This window comes from Achroia grisella, unplaced genomic scaffold (assembly GCF_030625045.1).
Source record: "Achroia grisella isolate CSIRO2021 unplaced genomic scaffold, CSIRO_AGI_Agris_v1 utg900, whole genome shotgun sequence".
NCBI lineage: Eukaryota > Metazoa > Arthropoda > Insecta > Lepidoptera > Pyralidae > Achroia > Achroia grisella.
Window position 1 is genome coordinate 5,084,982 of NW_026713059.1, and position 22,402 is coordinate 5,107,383.

Here is a 22,402-nt window from a genome sequence, read left to right on the forward strand (position 1 = left end):
GATAAACGAATAATTTTTGATCAATATTTTTGACAGACTTTTTCTTGAAAATTGATTTGACTCGAATGAAAATTGTCATCGATATGTGCTAAGAATCGTCTTTAATTTAAAAGACAAGACAGAACACTGATTTAGTCATAGAGTATAGGTATATAGTCTTTTTCACAGACAAAATATCTGTTATATACCTCAAGAAGAAAAAAAACTGTCATTGTCAAATACTTGTCAAAAGGTGCAGAACGCATGTCTGGCGTCTGCACGCACGCCAATTTGAATTCGGTTTTCGACGAGCGTGTTCTGTGTGTTGTCTACGTTTATTTAATGTTCGTATATGATACTTTCCATATTGAATGTGCTTTTCCGAATGAATTCATTTGTTTGTTTTCACCGAGATATGTTTAATATGTACTAGTTATTCATTTAGTTCAAGTTGACAATTAAAGTAACTTGAGTTTTTCCAGAAGTCAGACAAGTAATAATACAACATTAATAATACACATACTAATTATTACCTATATATGAAGAGGTCACCTTCATTCACATTCAATCTACTATAACACTTCGAACAGTAAATATTATCATGTAATGTGTTAAGCTTATAATATTTTATATATTTATTGTATTCACATTCTATTTTTTTAACAGATTTTTGATTTAAGTCAATATGAGTGGAGAACCTCAACCTAAGCGTACAAAAATGAGCGAACTTGACCACTTAAAAGAATATTGCACTGTGGTAGCTGATACAGGTGATTTTGAAGGTTAGTTTATCTTCTCTAATGTGATTAAGTATAGTAGGTTGTTTTAATTCTGTTAAAAATTAACCCCTCAAAGACAATGTATATATAAAGAAAACATTTTAGGCCACCTATAGTCAAGAAAAATCAGTGCTGTAGCATCAACTCTATCAGATGTACCTTTTCTATTATGTGCATTATAGTTATTATAGTAAAAAAGCTATGAAAAGTATTATTTATCACAGTCAAATGTCCTGAAATTTTAATCATAATAATATATAACATTTTAATGTAAAACAGATATGAACAAAAAATAATTATATGTATGTTTGGGGAAAACAAACATTCATCAATTGTTAAGGATTTTATGTTAATAAGTAATTATAAATATCCATTAATAAAGATAACCCAAAAATTACTGGTTACCTCATCGTCAAATTTATATGGAGGCTATGTGAGAAGCACCAACTTTTAAACAAAGAAGACATCAATATTGGTTACACCAAGTTTGAAGTTTGGGTTTAATAGCTTCCTAAATACCTATAGCAGGAAATGGGCATATAGCATTACTAACAAACATTAAAATATATACACACAAATGTTTGTACATACTTATTAAAAATAAACATAGCATATTCTATAATAAGATTTATTGGAAAGTCTAAAATGAGTTATTATTTTAGCTATGAAAGCTTATAAGCCTACAGATGCCACTACCAATCCCAGTTTGATACTATCAGCTGCTGCAATGGAGCAATACCAACATTTGGTTGACAAGGCTATCAAGTATGGAAAGGACACTGGCAGGTAGTTTGACACTCATTTATTAGAAATAGAAATAATATTTATTCAAATAAACTTAATACAAGCACTTTTGGATAGTTTTGTAATGTTTTTTTTTTATTGAACAAACTAATTCTGAAAACAAACTTATCACAATACCAAAAACCAAATTTTACCAAATACTGTCTTGCAAGTTCATGTTCTTGCTGCTCTCATAAATAAATGTTGTTTAGCTTTACATATTTAAGGTTTTGAGTGAGTACAAGCTGCCAAATAGGAAAATTTATCAAAGTAAATAAATATAATGACTATAGTTATCAGAGCAGATATAATTTTCATGAAATGAAAATAATTTTTAAATTTATTTTTGATTTGTCAACAACACTATCTTAAAGGTTTTCAAAATGACAGTACAGCAAGTGTCTAAAAGTCTTATGGGCCTGCTGTATTTTATTTCGGTTTAGGACCCTATAAATGTTTTTTAATTGTATTTCATCTATGATTATACAATGGTTTTTTTTGCTTCAGTACCATAGAAGAGCAAGTAGCAGAGACCCTTGATATGTTGAGTGTATTATTTGGTTGTGAAATTCTGAAAATCATACCGGGACGAGTATCTGTTGAGGTTGATGCAAGGTATGTATCCTTGATATGATTTCCCTGCAGTTCTATCTAACCAATAGAATAGAATAGAATACAAAATCATTTATTCAAATGAACTTAAGCACTTTTGAATAGTCCATAGCTATCATTCTTTTAATCTACCACTCATTCTAAAAGCTATCACTACTTTTTAAGTTACATTATTAATTAATTTTTTTTTTAGAAAATTTGTAATAATTATAATGACCCCAGGACAATTCACACAGCGTAGTCCAAGCGCACTTGACAACCTGACATAAATGTATATAAATACATATTTTTTGTAACTATCTACATAATATGCATAGAAAACACCCAGACCACTACAAATTATCATAGTCATAATGAAAACAAAATTTTAAATGCTGTATTACCAAACTGTATGAAACCGATTTTAATGTTTAATTTATTTATTGAAAATAATGATTTTATTTAGTTACTTATTTTTAATTTCAGACTGTCATTTGATAAGGATGCTAGTATTGCAAAAGCCATTAAGCTGATCAGCATGTTTGCTGAATTTGGTATCAAGAAAGACAGAATTTTGATCAAATTGGCTTCTACCTGGGAAGGCATACAAGCAGCTAAGTAAGAATATGATGTTTTACCATTTTGGTGAAGGTCTCTCTAATGGAAAATTTTTGTCACTTTATTAATGATTAAATAACAGAATTGACTTTTAATAGCTAACATAGTTTCTAGCTGACATTTTATACGATGTTTGGCAGTTCTACTTTAATGTCGTTTTATTTTCTGTCTCCTGACTTGGCAGTGAAAGAGTGGTAATATGTTAATGATGACATGTAATTTGCAGGGAGCTGGAAAAAAAGCAAGGTATACATTGTAATTTGACATTACTTTTTTCATTGTATCAAGCAATTGCTTGTGCAGAAGCTAATGTTACGCTTATTTCTCCATTCGTTGGACGTATATTGGATTGGTGAGTATATTATATATATTTATTTAATAATATAAAATGTTAACCTTACGTTAACGTAAAACGTATAAAAATTACGTAAAAAGCGAATATTACAAAATGTACATATAAATTTGTAAATATATTATTAAATTAAAAAAAATACCGAAATAGTATATCTGATATACAATACCAAAGAAAATGCCAAAAAAAATGTATCAACTTAATGTGTTTTTTCTAGCTGGTTTAAAATCTGTTCTCGTAGGATCTATTGACTAATATTTTCAATGATAGCTACTATCGTTTTATAGTTGAATGAATTGTATTGATATGTTATTTATTTTTTAGGTATGTAGAGCATACAAAGAAAACATACGAGGGCAAAGATGACCCAGGTGTTCTGTCTGTAACACGTGTTTATAATTACTATAAGAAGTTTGGTTATAAAACACAAGTTATGGGTGCGTCTTTCCGTAATACTGGTGAGATACGCGAGCTGGCGGGATGCGATCTTCTTACAATCAGCCCTAAGCTCTTGCAGGAGTTGGCTAATAGTAACGCAACACTCAAGAGGGTAAGTTTCATTTCTAAAGTCATTATGTTCAATGTAAAGCACATTGGACATAATCCTTAATACTCTTATCCTATTCATTCAGGGTCTGACTAATATGATTTATCCATATTGAGTAAGATTTAGTTTAGAAGAATAAATATTTTATTTTTGAAAATTTATTTATTTTAATAAAAAAATTAATGCCACGCGCTTTTGCGGTAACAGCTTGTTTGTTGTTTATTAAGGGATCGTGGCCATGGCTATCTAAGCTGTCAATGTATTATAGTTTATTATTTACGTCAATATACTAGTTATATATCGTAAAACTCTTTTATTAATTTATTATTGTTTGTCGTTGGGTGTTATAAGTTTTCTTGCTAGAATAGGTACAGTAGGTATTTTAACAATACCATTGTATTCTTTTGCATATGTTTTAATAGTTTAGTAAGTGTATAAAACCTTAACTTTAAATATTTTTTAGGTACTCGACCCGAAAAATGCTGCAGAAAGTGATATCGAGAAAATTTCCCTAAGTGAGGCTCAGTTTCGTTGGCACCTTAATGAAGACCAAATGTCGACAGACAAGCTTTCGGAGGGTATAAGGAAGTTCGCCGCTGACACAAGGAAACTTGAATCTCTAATCAAGACTCTACTTGCTAAATAATAATAAATATTAAGAGAGAAATATGTTGAAGTAAATAATAAAACTGAATATTACTAATTAAGTTCAAATGTTATATAAGTATATTACATATACATCCATATATAGGTACTAACATTTTATATAATCTATGTCTATAATCCTTTAAATTTAGTTTGTAAAGAAATATTTTGGGGACCATAAAAAACATTCCAAACTAAGTATTACAGATACTCCTGTGCCTTCAAGAATTTTTGTGTCTTATATATTCTAATACGATAGCTTGAAAAATACCTAGCGTATTTTTGTCTGAGAAGTTGAACTCTTTTTTTTATTAAAACTGTTTTGTTTTTCGGCTGCGGCAAATTTTATATATTTTTTTTTTATATTGTTGGGAAATGTTGAAGTTTTTATTAAAAACGAAGACAGATTATTATTATGTTTTATTTCAATAGTTCCTACTAGTACCACTATATCCAGGCTGGTATTTTAGTCCCATATTTATTCTTCGTATTACGTTTGTGTGGCATCATCGTGTTTCGCGCATCATAGTGCGCTTTCATAAGGTTTCATAATACAAAAAAAGGGGCTCAGTACTTCCTGTACATGTTATTATGATTACAATTAATATTAATGAATATATGTGTATTAATTATACAAAATGATGATGTAATGTCATGTCGACATTTTAAAGACAACTTACCCCGGACTAATTGTCGAAAAATATTACTTCACTGCAGATTATTATTGTAGTTGGTACACGACTACACAGGGTCAAAGCAAAATTATTGTAAGCTGAGTAATATTTACGCAAATCCAATTAGTTGGCGTAATTTTGTGACAAAAGAATAAGAAAAACATCTATACATATAAATAAAATTGGAGTGTCTGTGTGTAATATTGAAATAAGCGTTTTACTACATGCATATGAATATAAACACGGTACATACACCAATTTTTGTCTGTCTGTCTGTTCCGGCTAATCTCTGAAATGGCTGGAACGTTTTTGATAGGATAGCTGTTGTAATAAGGTGTAATTTAGGCAAAAGTAGCCTAATTTTAGAAAAATAAAGCTAAATTCCACGCGGACGAAGTCGCGGGTACACCTAGTATTAAATATAATTACTACATAACATAAAAGTAACAACCTATTTTTGAAGGTATACATAAAAATCATTATCTTCCGTGGTAGTTGAATAACTGCGTTACATTAAACTAAGAAGCTCACTCCATATGTATACGGCTCATTTTTAAATGTCGCATCAATCTGTCATCATAACTTTCATTGAGTCGTCAGCTATCAACATTGTTTTGAAGGCAACTTGTTACAGTATATGTTAACAATATATACCAAATTCTTTTTCTAAATAATATTTTATTCCTAGTGCTCTAGGCAAATATATATACCTATAGAAATATATTAGAGAAAATAATATCTTATAGGGGTAATAAATGCTTTCCCATATGTACACTTGACTTGGATACTATAGGAATATCGTGGGTTCAATAAAATCATAACAATTTTTTTCAAATTGTCTATGATATCGTAAAATAACAAATATACTATTCCTAATTTAAGAATCTTCTCTTTTTTGAACTTGGTTAAAATTGTATCTTTACAATAACAGAACAAGATAAGCAGTACATACCGATTTATCGATTCGTATATCATTGAAGTCAACTAATTACTGAAGTTCTTAATACCGATAATGACTATTTTGTTCGATTTCCCGATACTGGAAACAGGAAAGTATAATTAAGAAACTAAATTTTGAAATAATGTAGGTATTACATTAAACCGTTTATCCAGCCTTGACGGCCATCGCCGGAGTGTTGATGACCTAAGCGCTCTTAATACCTCGGCTCCCAGATGCGCCACCATACGCTACCATGGTAGAGATGCTCTAAACAGTTGTGTAAGGTCAGCGTTGGTCGTTTACTTGTAATATATCGATTTTTAACTTATCACAAACTATCTGATCCGCGCAGCTTCGTCTGCGTGACGTTTTCCTCATACGTACGTTTTGTCACATATTTCATTGCAACTCCGCTCCTATTGGTCGTAACGCGATATTAACTATCCTAAAGCGATCCCGTATAATGAGATATTCAACACTAAACATCATCTGCTTCTTCCTTATCCCATTTATTTGGGGTCGGCGTAATATGTTTTTCGTTTACATTCATCCCTGTTCGCAGTCATCGCGTTATTTACTTCCTTTCTTACCATATCATCTTTCACACAGTCAACACTAAACGTATTTTCAAAATCAGATCAGCGGTACAGGATTTTCACGGAATTACCACGAACATGTAAAGACACAAACTACCTCTTTATAATATTAATACACAAACCAATCAATCAGGGAGATGTTCATTTTAGTCAAAGAGATAAACAGGAAATCCACAACTTCTAAATAAACATAGGCAATATTGGTATACAATAAAATTTTGTTTTTGCTAATATAATGTGTGTTTATATTTGGAGACATTTAGAGTGTACACACACGTAGTAGGCAGTAGTGGGTGTACCCCTAGGCAACGCGACTAGGGTAGGTTTCCGCGCACCGCTCTGTGATCAATACGCTGCTCTACTTTCAACGGCCTTCTAAGCCGGAACGCTACAACCGACTTCAGCACACTTCTGGCATCCGCTGTTCATTCCCCTTTAAAATTTTTATTACTCTATTATGTTCACTGAATCATAAATAAATGCATACAACGTATGAATAGAAAATACCATGTACGTACTAATTTTAAGTGGGTAGTCGTTGTATACTGATTGTAAATTAAATAATCGAGAATATGTTAATAGTGTTAATTCAATTGTCTATCTCTATATGTATTACTATCTATATGTACTACTATCTCTATATGTCTTATATATTAATATAGAAGTCTGTGCATATTATAGATAAAATCATTCATATAATTCATTTTAGCTGAGAAGATTTTCTATCCCTCGCGATAGATCTTTCATGGACTTCTAATATATACATAGAGGCATAAGCAAATATATTTTTTCCGTACGTGAGTTATTTGTACTACGTACGTGGGTAAATAAATAATAAGTAGCAATTCTTCGGTCAGATATAATACAATTTTCATCTCATTTTAGTTAGTAGAGAAAATTTCATAGCGAGGGGGTGAAGTAGGGTGAAGGGTATGGCGGGGGTGGAGTCTTGATATTGACCTAGATGTTCATTCAGAGTTCGGTCGATGCAAAACTTGACATCTGCGCGTTCCTGCGTTTTATATTTTCTGATTTAACATATATTTAACGCGCTTGCTTCTTGGTTTATTTCCTCTGTAAAGCTGTTAATTTATAACCTATGTATTCTTTTAATTCTTTCTAAAATTATGGAAGGATATTTCGTGTAAATATAACAGTGGCTAGTTTCTGTCCAGTTATTAAGTGAGATGTGCAGTGCGATGCTCACCATTTCTTGGCTGATCAGCGCTCTCGATATCATTAATATCATGCTCCAGCAACGACATGTGCTTACTTAGTTTAAATACTGTCATCGTTTAGTATGGAAAAGCTATCCAATTCTCAAATTCCGGCAGTGACTAAAGCTATTCCCACGATGGATATAAAATACCCAGATGTAAGTACCTATTTATCGACCATTAATATTAATTAGTATAGTATATCAATAGCATATAATGAGCATTTAGAAAAAATAATTTACATTAGTCACATTTCAAATTGAATTCCTGTATTATTATTAATTACTTATTTACTAATTAAAATAGAGCATTATTTCAGTTATTTGCCTACCTAATTATATAGGTTAAAAGTAAAACTAAAAGTTAGAAAACGGGTTCATTTTGCACTGTTGATGTTATTAATATTTATTGGTGTTACATGGCTATTCGTATTTATAAGTTTAAATTGTCATTTGGGAAAAAAAATATTTTCATAATGTGACTAAACAAGTATATTATAATTACGTAATTGTTATGACTCCCACTTGTAATCATAAATTATTGAAACATTGGTGCTTTTAGTCTTCGGAGGAGTATAAGATCAAGATCTTTTAAAATAATTTTCTTCGAAAATAGCTAACATATTGTTAACTTATGGATTATAGTAATAGAGAACAAAAAAATATAAGTATTAGGGTAGTCTGTTATGTACCAATAGTCACAAGTCTCTAAATGATGTTTAAATAATTTAACAGAGCAAATTTTGGGATCGATTAATAAAAAACAGACCTCAGAATCAGTCAACGATTTGTTTCTACTTTTCGCGCTACTAAGACGAAATGTAGTGTCGAAGTAAATGGTCAGGCAAATAGATTACGTCGATTATATGTATCCTATGAAAGTTTTGATCTCGTGACTGTTTTCGTATCCGAAACCAACTAGCTCAGCTTAAAAACCACCACTACTACTATAGGTTCTCAACGCCAATGTAGAGCAACCTATATCACTACAGCATAAACTTATTGACATGTCGTGTACCTTACTTGTTTAATTTAGGTATACCATTTGCCGAAGAACGATAATGAATTTCGTAAATTATGAATAAAGAAAACTGATCGAATTTCTAATAACACACTTAGATTGTATACCTACTGATACAATATGTAAGAAATAGAATACAGAATTGGGCAGATCACATCTGCCTTATGAATAAAAAATGTGACAGGTGGGAGGAGATCTCACTCATAATCTAACGGAGGTATCCCCCAAGGCGTTTTGGGTAGGTTATCACGCTATAGAAATTTTCGTGATATCCTTTTATTCATATTGCTTTTAGCTCATAACATATCCCAACTGTACTATGAGTTAAAAGGCGAATTTAGGGCACAATTATGTAATACAAGTGCCTACTTTACCTCAATTATAGGTATTATATGTATAGTTATACTATATAAATGGTAGAGTTATGTGAATAGCGTGAGTAAGATACCACAAAGCGAGTCTTGTCATATCATATCTTTAACGTGAAGGTGTTTTGTTTATTTGCATCGTTAAATTTTTTGTATCGTTTACATAAATATCTAAATTTATCGTGGAGGAATCATACATAAAATTGATTTAACGGTGGGAAAACTATCAGTCATTTATTAATATTTTCTTTAGATTACTATGTTAATTAGTAGAGTTCCGAAAAAAAAAACATATCTAACATCTGTATCAGTCAGGTTAAAATGAAAATTAATAATTTTATGTTGAAATTTTTTGTCTGCTTGTTATAGTGTTGTAATTACACATACCTACCTAATATTATTTTTAAAATGAGCTATTAAGAATAGAAAAGTGGTCAAAGACTGATACTTATGTAAATGACAATAATTGTTTATGCACGGCATTTTCATTTTAAATTTCTATAGTTGGACATCTAAATAAATAAACAATGTTAACATAAAGTTAAAAAATCTGTTGAGTATCTTGCCAGTTCTAAATGAATATATGTACTGAATTAGACAGTGGATAAAAATATTAATACAAAAAACTAGACTCACATATAGCGGTTGTAAAGTCCATGTCATCCAGTACATGAATAGTTTTTTGTTTGTTTAGAGAATTAGATAGACATGATGAAAGTTTTAAAGAACATATCTTCATCGTATTCCATTGCCAGCTGTCAATGTCGTGAACACTTGATATTAGAGCACAGTAGGGGTGAGCCTACCGCCGTATATCGGAGTAATTTGGTTTTGTCGGTGTATCAGTGAGAAATATAAATATACAAATCAGAAATACAACCTTAGCGCGTATATCAGAGGCACTGAAATATATTTTTTATTATTTCTAATTTGGATGTATACATACAAAATTCTGATAAAAAGCTTTTGTTGCGTGTAGTTCAAAGAAGAAAATCGAGAACCAGCGGCAGAGGAGTCAGAGCCGGAGCGCGGGAACTGGACTGGACGTTTCGATTTTCTTCTGTCATTGTTAGGCTATAGTGTTGGTTTGGGGAACGTTTGGCGATTCCCTTACCTATGTTACAACAATGGAGGAGGTGGGTACCTAGTAAATATTAGTACATATTTAGTCCCTTTTTTGTACATTTCTAAAGCTCTGGTAGCAGCAACCTAATTTCATGGTTTATTTTTACTTCGATCGAACCTATTGAGACGTATTTATGTAATTCGAATGGTAAACTAGCTGAAGTCCCCCTTTGGTAAGTGTTATCGAGTAGTCTATATATATATATATGATCAGCTCAAGATCATTACAGTGATAAACACATACACTTACCGTGATACTTGACAGACATCACGTTATGGCTCGTGAATTGCGGAGGAGTGCACAATTTACACTACGCCATCTAGTCCCAAGCTAAGCAGAGCTTGTGTTTTGAGTACTATACTTAATTTTTTTTGGTAAATACCTAACTAATATATCTACATAAAAATACCCAAACTAATACAAACAAATCATGAATACAAATGTTTATGGTTCGATTCCTAGCAGAATGCTAGGAATCGAAACAATAAACATTAGAGACCATCTGAACTAAGGTGGTATGTTAAACCTCTATATCAACGAGGCCGTCGCCGTTGAATTAAGGATGATTATTGCCTATATTCAACAAAATAAAAAGATTGATTGACTGATAAGCAAACAAATAAACAAAAGACATGTTCTATATATTTTCAGGTGCGTTTCTCATTCCTTTTACGGTCATGTTAATAATAGCGGGTCTACCGCTGATGTTTATGGAGCTGTCGTTTGGACAGTACGCTGCTTTAGGCCCAGTTGCTGTCTACAACAAATTCTGTCCCCTCTTCCGAGGTCTCGGTTATGGCATGGTTATAGTGTCGAGCATAGTTATGCTCTACTATAACCTTATTATTGCTTGGACAATCTATTACATGGCTGTTTCCTTCAAGAGTATATTCTATCAGCTACCGTGGCAAAACTGCGATGCTGATTGGAGTACTAAACGTGAGTATTCATTCTTCTTCTAATTTTAGTCTTCTAATATACTTATTTTACATTTATGTTTACTTTTTTACGAATATTTTTATGTAGTTAAAATGGCAAATAAATTACAATCCACCTGATGGTAAGCGGCGATATAAAGCGACCGCTTAAAAGTTTATAAAGCCTCCCCCTCTATGTGAAAAGTTCCTTGATATGTTGTAGCTATCAATCCACTCTTTTTGGAGCATTAAGGTGGTATGTCTTCATAGGCTGTAATTTCACTGCCACTATCTGCTTGGTCACTGAAGTCGAGTCAGAAGTACCATACTTTGTTCAAACTCTACTTTGTACAGTATTCTTTAAATATTGTCTGATGATGCTTTATTTGTAGATTGCTACTCATACGAAGAAGCTGACGAGTGCGAGGCAAAGAATGGGACTTATTACTTGAGACAGTGCTTTAATCAAAGTTATTCTTCGATAAATAATATCGCCGCTTTAGCTGATGTTGCTCTAAGACGACCACCTGCTGAAGAATATTTCACGTGAGTATTATGGTCACTTATTAATAAACTTTCAAATCAGTGTTAAGGACTGGGGTCCTTAAGACACTGAGACTTTTTTGTGCGAAAATGTGACTCGATATTTTGTCAATACTTGCCTTCATTGTTAACCCATCAACCTCCACTTGGGCCATTGCCTTCAGGGGATATATATCGTGGGTACACTAATCCATAACCATAAGTTTATAATTATCGCAATAAAAACTGCTAAATATCATAATAAAGAAAGTCTAGTCGATTACTAATCGTAAATGTATTTAAGCACTGCAACCTTTTATTTTATTTCAGTAATCAAGTACTTGGACTATCTTCCGGCATTGAAGAGACTGGTCAGGTCCGACTGGGGATGGCAATATGTCTGTTTGCTGCTTGGCTTATTGTATTTCTTTGTCTCTGCAAAGGTGTGCAATCTTCTGGAAAGGTAAGATAATCAGATAGAACATAAAGATATCTTTGTAATCTTATAGATTGTGCGTTAGAGAGTCTAAACGAAGCTAACGTGTAATATAAGTGGCCTATTGTCAAGTTCAGATTATTTATAGTATTCAGATTTATACACAAAAATACCTATTTGGCATGATGTGGTTTTATTATAAGCATACAATTACGTTTATGTATATACCTAATATAAAGGTATATACGAAAGATTTCTCGTTAAATATGTTTGTCTCTAATCCCTCTAAGATAGTTTTTGTGTTGATTTACAGGTTGTATACTTCACTGCACTCTTTCCTTATGTAGTATTAGTAATATTGTTCTTTCGAGGCGTAACTTTACCTGGTGCATCGACTGGTATACTCTTCTATCTTACACCAGATTTCAGTCAACTTGCCAATGCTCAGGTAATATACTATATATGTATAATAGTGATAACAGCAAACTTTCATTGTTGGCGATGTTATATATGTCATTAATATATTATACACAGGTTTGGGGAGATGCAGCTGTTCAAATATTCTTTGCATTAAGTCCTGCATGGGGAGGTCTCATTACACTCTCTTCCTACAACAAATTCTCTAATAACTGTTACATGTAAGTATTGAAGTCTTAACTATCTAAGTAAATACTTTAAGATACTTCTTAATTTATATTATTCACGGTTGCTTTTTTTACAGAGACTCATTGATCGTCGCTGTGTCAAACATAGCAACTTCGTTTTTTGCCGGATTGGTGATATTCTCAATTATAGGGTTTTTAGCACATGAATTAAATGTCGAGGTGGACAGAGTGGTGGATCAAGGTGCTGGACTAGCTTTCATAGTATACCCTGAGGTCGTTACCAGATTACCTGTGTCGCCACTATGGTCTATTCTTTTTTTTGTCATGTTATTAACTCTCGGTCTGGATTCACAGGTAATTATTGAACTGGCGAAAAGAAATTTTAATATAATACTTGCAGAAGCGATGTTTATTTATAGAACCTTAAATGTTACTAAGAAATATGATGTACTTATTTATCGAAATCATTTTGTTTTATGCATATTTTATACATTTTTTAATGTTGCAGTTTGCTCTTATGGAGACTGTGACCACAGCTATATTGGATAGATTTCCCAATTTCCGACATAATAAAGTTTGGGTGGTACTCGCTGTAGCAGTATTCGGTTATTTAGGTGGTCTTATTTTTACTACTAACGTGAGTTGATTTTTATTAAAAATTAATGTATAAATAATACTTTTGTTGCTGTAAATAACTTAATGTCATGATTTATTACTTATAGAGTGGTATGTACTGGCTTCAACTGATGGACAAATATGCGGCAAATTGGTCGGTGCTTATCATTGCTATCGGAGAATGCGTATTAATCGCTTGGATTTATGGTGCTGAGAACTTCTGCGGGGACATTCAACACATGATCGGTAAACAGTCAAAGCTGTGGGTTATCTTTTGGAGTGCAATGTGGCGTGTCATTACTCCTGCTGCTCTAGTGGTATGTGACTTAGTGTTGACGATATCTTAATAAATTAACTATCTAAATATGTACGTATTTTTTTTATATCTAGGAAACGTCGATATTAAGTGATGAAATTAATGACTGCGGTGATGGTTAGATGATCGCATTCTAATTTATTTATATGCATAAAATAATAATGTGTTTGGTATTGTTTTTATTACACATTTTTTTAAAAGAATCTTTTTGGTTTTAAGAATAGGTTATTTTATAATTGATAGATACGTAATATCAATTAAAAAATATTATTTAGTTTAAGTATTTCAGCTATATCGCATCCTATTTTGTTTGTACTTCCTTAAATAACGTAAGGTTATATAAAGAATATTTTTTTTAAGTGCCTTCCTTCTTCCGTAAATAAACAATGCGTCTTACTATAAACCACAGATAAGATAAATGTTATATAAACTAAACACACACGAATAGTTTTACAGTTGAAATGAGAATTTTTCATTTGAGATTGATAATAAATAACAATTCTTTGAATATGATTTCAGTTCATACTGATTTTCAATTGGATCGAGTACAAGCCGGCATCATATGGACACTATGTGTACCCAATGTGGGCTGATGCGGTGGGATGGACGCTGGGCGTACTGCCCGTGGTTGTGGTCGTGCTTATGGCCGTTGATCAGATTTGTAGCGGTCCGGATGATCTCACTATAATGGAGGTTAGTAATAATTATATTATAGTCAGTATTATTAACGAATGATAATGGATTTTGTAGTGCTAACGGAATCGCTGACAGCACACAAGAGGAAAACTCAAACTCAAAATTATTTATTATCTTAGAACCGGACCTTTCGCCTCTTGTACACGTTATAATTTTTTATAGCGCCGTACTCTCACTACTGTCATGTTCAACCTGCTATCAATAAAGAAGAACTGGCAAGAAACGCAAACAAATTTATATTTTTTATTAGTTTTGATCAGTTCCAATCTTCAAATACTACATACCATTTAAGTAGTGTATATGTCTTACATTTAATATGTAATACCGTTTGATGACCAGTACTCCCCATTTCTTAAATTCTCTCCCGTCAAACAATGGGCATCAAATGGTGCTCGGTCTTTGAAATATGTAGATAGTTATTTACTTCATTGGTTCCTATTTCGAGCTCCTATTATGATCCCCATTCGAATGGGATAGCAGTTCGATTTGAGGGGCAAATAAGCATTATCTTGGAAATAATATTGGAGTGCTATCGTACGGCTTCACCGGATGTTATTCTGTACTAAGGAAAACATAATTTCTGCATATTGTTAATCAAAACAATATTGTCTTGGATGAACTTGATTATATTCAGAGACATTTTATGCTTAACTTGTTACCATTTTTGAGTTTCTTTAATCAAGTATCTCATCTCAAAGTGACTTTTTCAGTTCTTCACCTACTTGTCGGTGCATCCGGGGTAATGACCGATAAAAGATGGACCCCGGAATTAAACTCATCATCGTCTTTTTCTGTGTTAAATTTCTTGATAGAAAATTGTATAACTTATAATTTCTTGAGGTACACGATCATTTCTTGATATGAACACATTTCGTGAACTTATTAAAATATATTACTGATGATGTCATTTAATATGCAACCTTTGACGCTTTGTTGTTGTTTTTTTTGGCCTTATCAATTATCATAGATAATCTATTAAATCATAAGATAATTGAGGGTGCTTTGTTGAAATACCCGCTATTTAAATAAAACCACTCATAAAAAGTAACACCATAAGAATACGTTGAGCAGCACAGAATTAAATTATAATACATGTTGCTGAGCGATTTGGTTCTCGTGTTTAATAAAATAAACAATTGTGTACTGTGGTTATAGAAAGCGCGAGTGCTGGCTAGGCCGACGGAGGAGTGGGGTCCGCAATCCACGCCGGGTGTGTGCGCGACCGCTATTCGCGGCGAGTCGGAGTTGTCGCCGCCGGTGCTGCTGCTGCATGGTCGTCCCGTGCTGCGCGAGCGCGGGGCATGACCCCCGCACACGCACCCCCTCGTTGCTATGCGTAAGGTAAAGGCACAAATCTATAAATTGTTCTGCCAGCATAATATTAGATCCATTGTGACAACCATGACAAGACGGTCACCGATTCGATTCCAATGTAAACTTTTGTATTTAAGAGTATGATTGTTCGTATTGTTTGGTTATTTTTAGGTTTTAGATATTTATTCTCATTAAGTTAATTATTTGTACTAAACAGTAACTAATAGAAAATTTAAGATTATTAAAATCAGAAAAGTTTGGTATGTCAATCCTTCTAAATGTTCTTGAGAGCAATCAACAACTCCGTAAAATTAAATTCAACATTCTACTTGCAGTTCTTATCAAAAAACATAGCGTGCAGTTATCATGTGAAAAATCTCGGCTCTTTGATAGACAGTACCTACATTCAGTTAGAATAAGCATATAAACAAGGGTATCCGTAAAATTACACTTACATTACGGAACTCATAAAGGTTGAAAAATTTCCTCCCTCTGACTACAAAAATTCTCCTTGTCTAATCATTAGTTTCTTTTCATTCACAAATTGAATAGTTTCCTATCCGATATGTTAAAAAAATATCTACGTGTACTACATATATTAATAATATGTCAACTTATAACTTTGTGTACCTACATATATTATCATTTATATATTTTGTCTTTATCCATAAGTCTCTACATTTTACAAATTTATGTTACACCTGTAATGTTTTTGTTTTGCATCTACTACTATGTTGCAATATGTTTTCTCTGTCGGCTGTACCACAGATAACATAATATTACATAGCTATACCTACTGAATATTTCTTTGCCAGGTTAGCTATTTATTTATATATGGCATGCTTTAGTATTTATTTATGTATATTTTTGGGATACATATATAACTTTATCTGTATATGGAGTATAAAAAAAATATATTTAATATTATTTGCACCGCCAACAACTTAGCTCTGCATCACCCGTCGTTGACTAGTAGAAAATGCTACTAATAGGTGTTAAGTCCGCAATATGTACATTTACCTCTGTAGTTGGTTCACTAAAATTATATAAATAAATAAAATAAATATACGTAAAATCTCAACAATGGTGGACTCGTCATAATTTTTCAATAATAGTTTTTATTGTTACTTTATGAATTTAAGGAAGAATTTAAGAAAATATAATGACATAAATTTAGTAGTATAGCGGATCATATTCCATAGATCAATTTGATTTTATTTAGATAAGTTGTAGATTATTAAGTTAATTAATAAGATATTAGGATATTATTTCAATATTTTGAAATAACTATATTTATTCAAAATATATATTTTTCAGACTTCACACGATGGTGGAGACTCCACGTCTATAACAAGTGTAACAGAAAATGAGGTAAAGAAACCAGTGGTGGGCATAATGAAGAAAAGAAATTCTATAAAACGAAAGGTGCAAAATTTCAGTCACGAATCAGATGATGCTATTATTGAACCGCTATTACAAAAAGAAAAAACGGAGATTCCGAACCAAAGTGCCAAATATCTTTTGTCTAAAACTAAGACTGACTCTATGGGTGAAAAAGAAATCGATAAAGTAAAACTATTATATGATAATAATCATGAAAAACCTTCTCTATCGTGTGCTCCTAGCGCATTCGAAGGTAAATCTCTAATCAATAACACAAAAGAAAATCATACAGATATATCCTTTTCTATTTCACCCACCACTATATATAATCATATGAACACAAATATTTTTGGTAGTTCTGATGCAGCAAAGAATATAGCTTCACCAAAAACCCAAATTCTTGTTGAAATCGATGGGAGTAAACAAATAGGTTACAATCCGAGCTCATTAATTTTTACAACAGCTAAAATTCATGCGGATGGTCAAACAAAACATATGGAACCGGTACAAGTAACGCCAGTACCGATTCTTTCAACGATTGAAGGTAATGTTGTAAAATCTGCAAGTATAATTGATAATGAAAATAAAATTTTACCTGTATCCGCTGCTAAAATGACTACGGCCCTAAATTCAATTTTTGCCCAGAGCGCAAATGATCCTAAAGGTCTTAATGATCAAAAGCCAAACACAAGTGACTTTATTTATAATAATACAACATGTTCAGAGCAATTAAATAAATTGACAAATAAAAAATTAAATGAAAATAAAACTATACAAAATGTCTCCTCAGATTGTGATTTTATTAAATCTACAATTGAAGAAGTTACTACAATGCCAATTAAAATAAACAAATCTGAGACCAGTACACCTTCTCAAAAAACTCCTATAAGTAACTCAAAATTAAGTGACATAGAAAAAGAAATTGGTACATGTAGCACAGTCACAAAACAAGATTCTTCTGTGAATGTACAAAGTACCATAGACGTGAATAAAAATATTGAATATGGAAATATTCCTGACAAAAAAGTTCTTCCCGATGTTTGTAAGGCAAAACAATTACAACGTCAGAATAATGCTACAGTAGAAGATGCATGTGATAAAAATACGTTTTATAATAATGATACAAAAGAAAAATCATACAAATCATCCTCAGGTTTCATTACTAAGTGTACTGTATCTGAAACAGCAAATGAGACAACAAAAAATGTAGTAAAAAATGAAATATGTTCTAAGCCAGCACCAGAATCATTAACTTCTTCAATTACATCAGCGAAGTGTTCCAATGTAACACCAACAATAAAAGAAACTACGACAACGAGTCTTCAAACGATGGTATCTAATGGAGTAGTTGTTACTTCAGCAGATAAGACAATAACATCGTGTACGTCCACCTCAACAATTATAACACCACTATCGGAAACTAAGTGTTCTGCATCGTCAATTTCGATGACTAATAAATCTAGAATATTTGATCAGACTACTTCACAAGTGCAATCTATAGTTACTAGTACAACAACAACATTGATACCAGATTTATCAACTGATAAATCAATTGGAAAACCTTTGACAACCGTCATTAATAAATCAGCAATAACTAAAACTACATCTACAGATTTATCATTTGGCGTAAAGTCACCAGCAACATCGTCAACACATCACAACATAGTTTCGATAACTGCGGAGGACAAAGTTTTATCTAATAAACCTGTTTTGACAATGGCGTCGTCTATGGTTAAACCTGCCTCAACACACAAACCTGCCTCAAGTATAGAATTGTCAACGGTTAAGCCTAATATAGTTACAATAGCACCAAATAAGTCTATAACGACAACAGCTACAGTTGCTCAAGCTATACCAACGAAATCATTGGTAAACAAATCTTTAACCACAGTAAATTCATCAACTACTAAATTAACATCAGTTCATACGCCAATTAATGTTACGACATCATTATCTTCAGTACCATCAAAATTAAAACTAACATCAACGTCCCTATCGTCAGTGAATAAACCTGTGACATCTGTTTTATCAAATAATAAACCTACAGTAACAACTTCGACAACGACAAGTGCATCGCACCAAGATAAACCTTCAACAGTTAAAACTGTACTTCAAAAACCCATAGTTTCATCAGGAAATAAAACTTCAACAGTTAATCCTACGGTGACTCATGTTACATCTTCAAATATAACTTTTACTGCAGTCAAAACTACGTCATCGTTAGCGATGACTTCCACTGCTCCAATTGTGCCAACAACAGTCTCAAATATATCAATATCTCCAAATTCAGCGTCTACCGCATTAAAGTCAACTAAAATGACAAAATCTAAGACGGACAATACAACCAGATCTGCCAAATGCTCTGAAAAATCGCAAGAGAAGACGAACTCTACAACCAATACTTTGTCGACGTCTAAAAAGAGTTCAACAACTGCTGTGAGTGAAGAACCGACAAATGTACTATCTGCCACAAAAACTACACATTCAAGAAAACCTTTAGTTACGACTGATAATTCAGCAGTTACGAGTAAACAGTCGTCAGTAAAACCCACCACAACTAATATTAGCATTTCCACGGGTAATTCTGTTAATACTTCACAAAGTGCAAATGAAAAGCCTGTTACATCTACATCATATAAACAAAATGAAAAATCTAATGAACATAAAAATTTTAATGCTTAACATTTATCATACAATAGATGATTCCGCCGCTCAATCCAAGGTGATAATTACGAGTATCTTTGTTATTATAAAAAAAATATACCTACATATAAAAACATATTATATTGTCATTCCTCTATGTAACATTTGTACAACACAGTAAGTGTTGCAAAAGTAGAATAGATAGTTAGGTACATGTTAATAAAACACTTCGAGTTTAGAAATTAATAAAGTCTTTGTCAGTTGAAAGAAATAATTAAAATAGTTGAATAGTTTGTACATACAAGTATAAAAGTAATAAAGAAGTGTAGTCTGCGAATTAGATATTATTACGTACATCTGGGACTGTTGGATCTCACACATTAAAATTTTGAAAAAAACACATGTGAAGGGCTAAGGGGTAATAACAACTTAAATAATTTGGTTCAGGGTAGACTATATAAAAATATTTGCAATATGATAATTCTGCTCATAAAATGAAAGGAATTGACAATGAAAAAGAACTTTATATTATAATTTTAAGAGAAAGAAAAATTATGTATTCATTTTCTAATATAATAATTATCAAGTCAAGTCATTTAATATTTTTATTTACAATCACAACAAGATTGAGATTGTAATGCAATTACAATTATGTAAATATATCCAAAGCTTCGATTTGATAGTAGGTTAGTGGTGCTACGAAAGACAACAATATTTTTCATAGACAATATTATAATATTTTCGAGACCATTTAGAGATGATTTCATTCATCTCGCACATCGTCAATTTATACAATTATTTAATGAAAGAAAATGACAAACATATTTAACGTTTCTACTTTATATTTATCTCATGAACAAAGAGAGAAAACTAATATAAACGCAGGGTAGCGACCGATAATACGAATATTATTTACAAAATTTTATATTACATTATAAAATTTTTACATTTAAAATTAAATACCACAGCATGAACGATGTATCTAATTATAGATACATATTTTACACTTTGTTTAACTTTATAATCTACTTCGAATCTTTATCTATAGAACAGTGTGATTTGGTCGTGAATTATAATTAATTTCGTTTTAAGAGGGCACCTACCTATACTTCAGGTTTGTATACCCATGTAGAAAAGGAAAAATGACTATGTGTGAATAATAGTGACAGTGAAAATAGTGCGGAAATTATAAAATAACATATTGGTGCCAAATTTTATTTTATTTTTTACTATATAGAGATGGGAAATCTCCAATACCTAATAATTGGAATATCGCTGAGAAAAACAAAATAACTAACATTATCACGTGCTAATTAGACCTAATTAAAGATATTGAAGATTTAGAGTTAATGTTGGACGCCCAGATTGCCAATTATTAGAAATTGGGATAGGTGCCCCCTTACATCTAGACTGAGTTAATGGATGAGAAATTTTATATAAAATTTACCTTTTAGAACGGTCAAGATTCAAAGAATCTTACAGCTCTAAGAACTTTAGGGTGTTTATTTTCATGTGTGCACATTTTACACGGTATCGTGGCAATATTACCTACCAATAGTAACCACTGTGTCCTTGTACTTACTCGTACGTATAAAAACAACAACAATATAAAAGACTCCATAGAGTGCTTAGGTAGTTTAGGTACCTACTTATTTATGCATCTAGTTATTATTATAATAATTGTCAAATATAAATATAACAAGAACAACAATATTTACAAAATGCAGCTACATAGGCTTTTATAGTTTTAGAATTATACTACGAATAATATTAATGCAAGTAGTTACACGTCCAGCTACAAATTAATTCCGTCTGAGATATGCACAAAAATTATATAATTTCTGATACCTACGTAGGGAACCTGTCAATATCGCTCAAAAACGTAAGCTACTTTTTCCGGATAAATCTTGTTCTTCAACTACGTTCAAACCATCAACCCAACGAGTTTTACAAATTTTCCTATTAGCTAGTCTTATTTACACTTTATGCTTAAATTATACACTATCGTATTTTATTATTTTATATATAATATATATTTGCATCTAAAAGCTATTATCAAATAAAGATTGGAATATTTTGATTCATCCTTAAAAATCCATATTAAAATAATGACTTACCACTACTCCGCACCTTATAGGACCGTACTTATTTCTGTCTAGATTGAGACCTTAAAAGTGTTCAGATATCAAATTGATCAAACACTTATTTATAATAAAAAAGACCGGGGCTTGCCATTCTACTGCCTGTTCTATATGTAAGATTTTAATTGTACTCGTATATCTGTTTGTATTATGCCATAAATGTCGATCGTATTCTTACCTGTATAATATTGATTATGTCTGGGTTTTTTGAAACGGTACCGTGCTGACTAAATTTTTTTCTATTTAAAATATTTTAATTTAATTTTGTATAACTTCATTTTTTAAGCAGTATTTTTTAATATTTGTATTGCTGAAATTTTTGATGTGGTCACAGAATTTTTGAGGTGGCAAATCGTAAACCTAGTAATCTGAAATTGTCCGCAATGAATTGAAATATGTAATTATTAGTACTATATTACGCTTAGTTTATGTTTTTGTTGGATTAAAATTCGAAAATTTTCTATTATATTTTTTTTTCACAAAAAATACAGGTTAACCGTTTCGGTTTCGAATATTGCCATGTTTTTTAGAAAAAAATATTGAATTTCATAGTTACTGTAACGTAGACCTGCGCAATAA

At 31.7% G+C, this 22,402-nt stretch overlaps 2 protein-coding genes across 3 annotated transcripts; both read left to right on the forward strand.

Annotated features, from left to right (window-relative positions):
* Positions 1 to 232: 232 nt before the first annotated feature.
* Positions 233 to 4,704, forward strand: LOC131853253 (probable transaldolase). Its single transcript, XM_059204095.1, has 8 exons — positions 233 to 323; positions 646 to 761; positions 1,421 to 1,544; positions 2,049 to 2,156; positions 2,619 to 2,750; positions 2,977 to 3,102; positions 3,427 to 3,652; positions 4,113 to 4,704. Exons 2-8 carry the CDS (start codon positions 665 to 667, stop codon positions 4,293 to 4,295), a joined length of 996 nt encoding a protein of 331 aa, XP_059060078.1. The 5' UTR covers positions 233 to 323; positions 646 to 664; the 3' UTR covers positions 4,296 to 4,704.
* A 3,100-nt stretch (positions 4,705 to 7,804) lies between these two features.
* LOC131853259 (sodium- and chloride-dependent glycine transporter 1-like) lies at positions 7,805 to 20,550 on the forward strand. 2 transcript variants are annotated; one of them, XM_059204103.1, is made up of 13 exons: positions 7,805 to 7,879; positions 10,089 to 10,245; positions 10,887 to 11,174; positions 11,545 to 11,698; positions 12,005 to 12,137; positions 12,424 to 12,558; positions 12,645 to 12,748; positions 12,832 to 13,069; positions 13,224 to 13,352; positions 13,438 to 13,647; positions 14,166 to 14,339; positions 15,498 to 15,683; positions 16,974 to 17,045. In XM_059204103.1, the coding sequence occupies exons 1-12, from the start codon at positions 7,805 to 7,807 to the stop codon at positions 15,645 to 15,647; spliced, it is 1,947 nt and encodes a 648-aa protein (XP_059060086.1). In that variant the 3' UTR covers positions 15,648 to 15,683; positions 16,974 to 17,045. The 2 variants fall into 2 exon arrangements, with proteins under 2 accessions (XP_059060086.1, XP_059060085.1); XM_059204102.1 differs by lacking the exons at positions 7,805 to 7,879; positions 10,089 to 10,245; positions 10,887 to 11,174; ... (6 more) ...; positions 13,438 to 13,647; positions 14,166 to 14,339 and having other exon boundaries at positions 15,600 to 15,683; positions 16,974 to 20,550.
* Positions 20,551 to 22,402: the final 1,852 nt, after the last annotated feature.

Coding starts and splice junctions, on each gene's coding strand:
- LOC131853253 (XM_059204095.1), top strand. CDS start 665: ATGAGTGGAGAACCTCAACCTAAGCGTACAAAAATGAGCGAACTTGAC. Junction 762..1,420: donor TGATACAGGTGATTTTGAAG/GTTAGTTTATCT, acceptor TTATTATTTTAG/CTATGAAAGCTTATAAGCCT. Junction 3,103..3,426: donor GTTGGACGTATATTGGATTG/GTGAGTATATTA, acceptor TTTATTTTTTAG/GTATGTAGAGCATACAAAGA.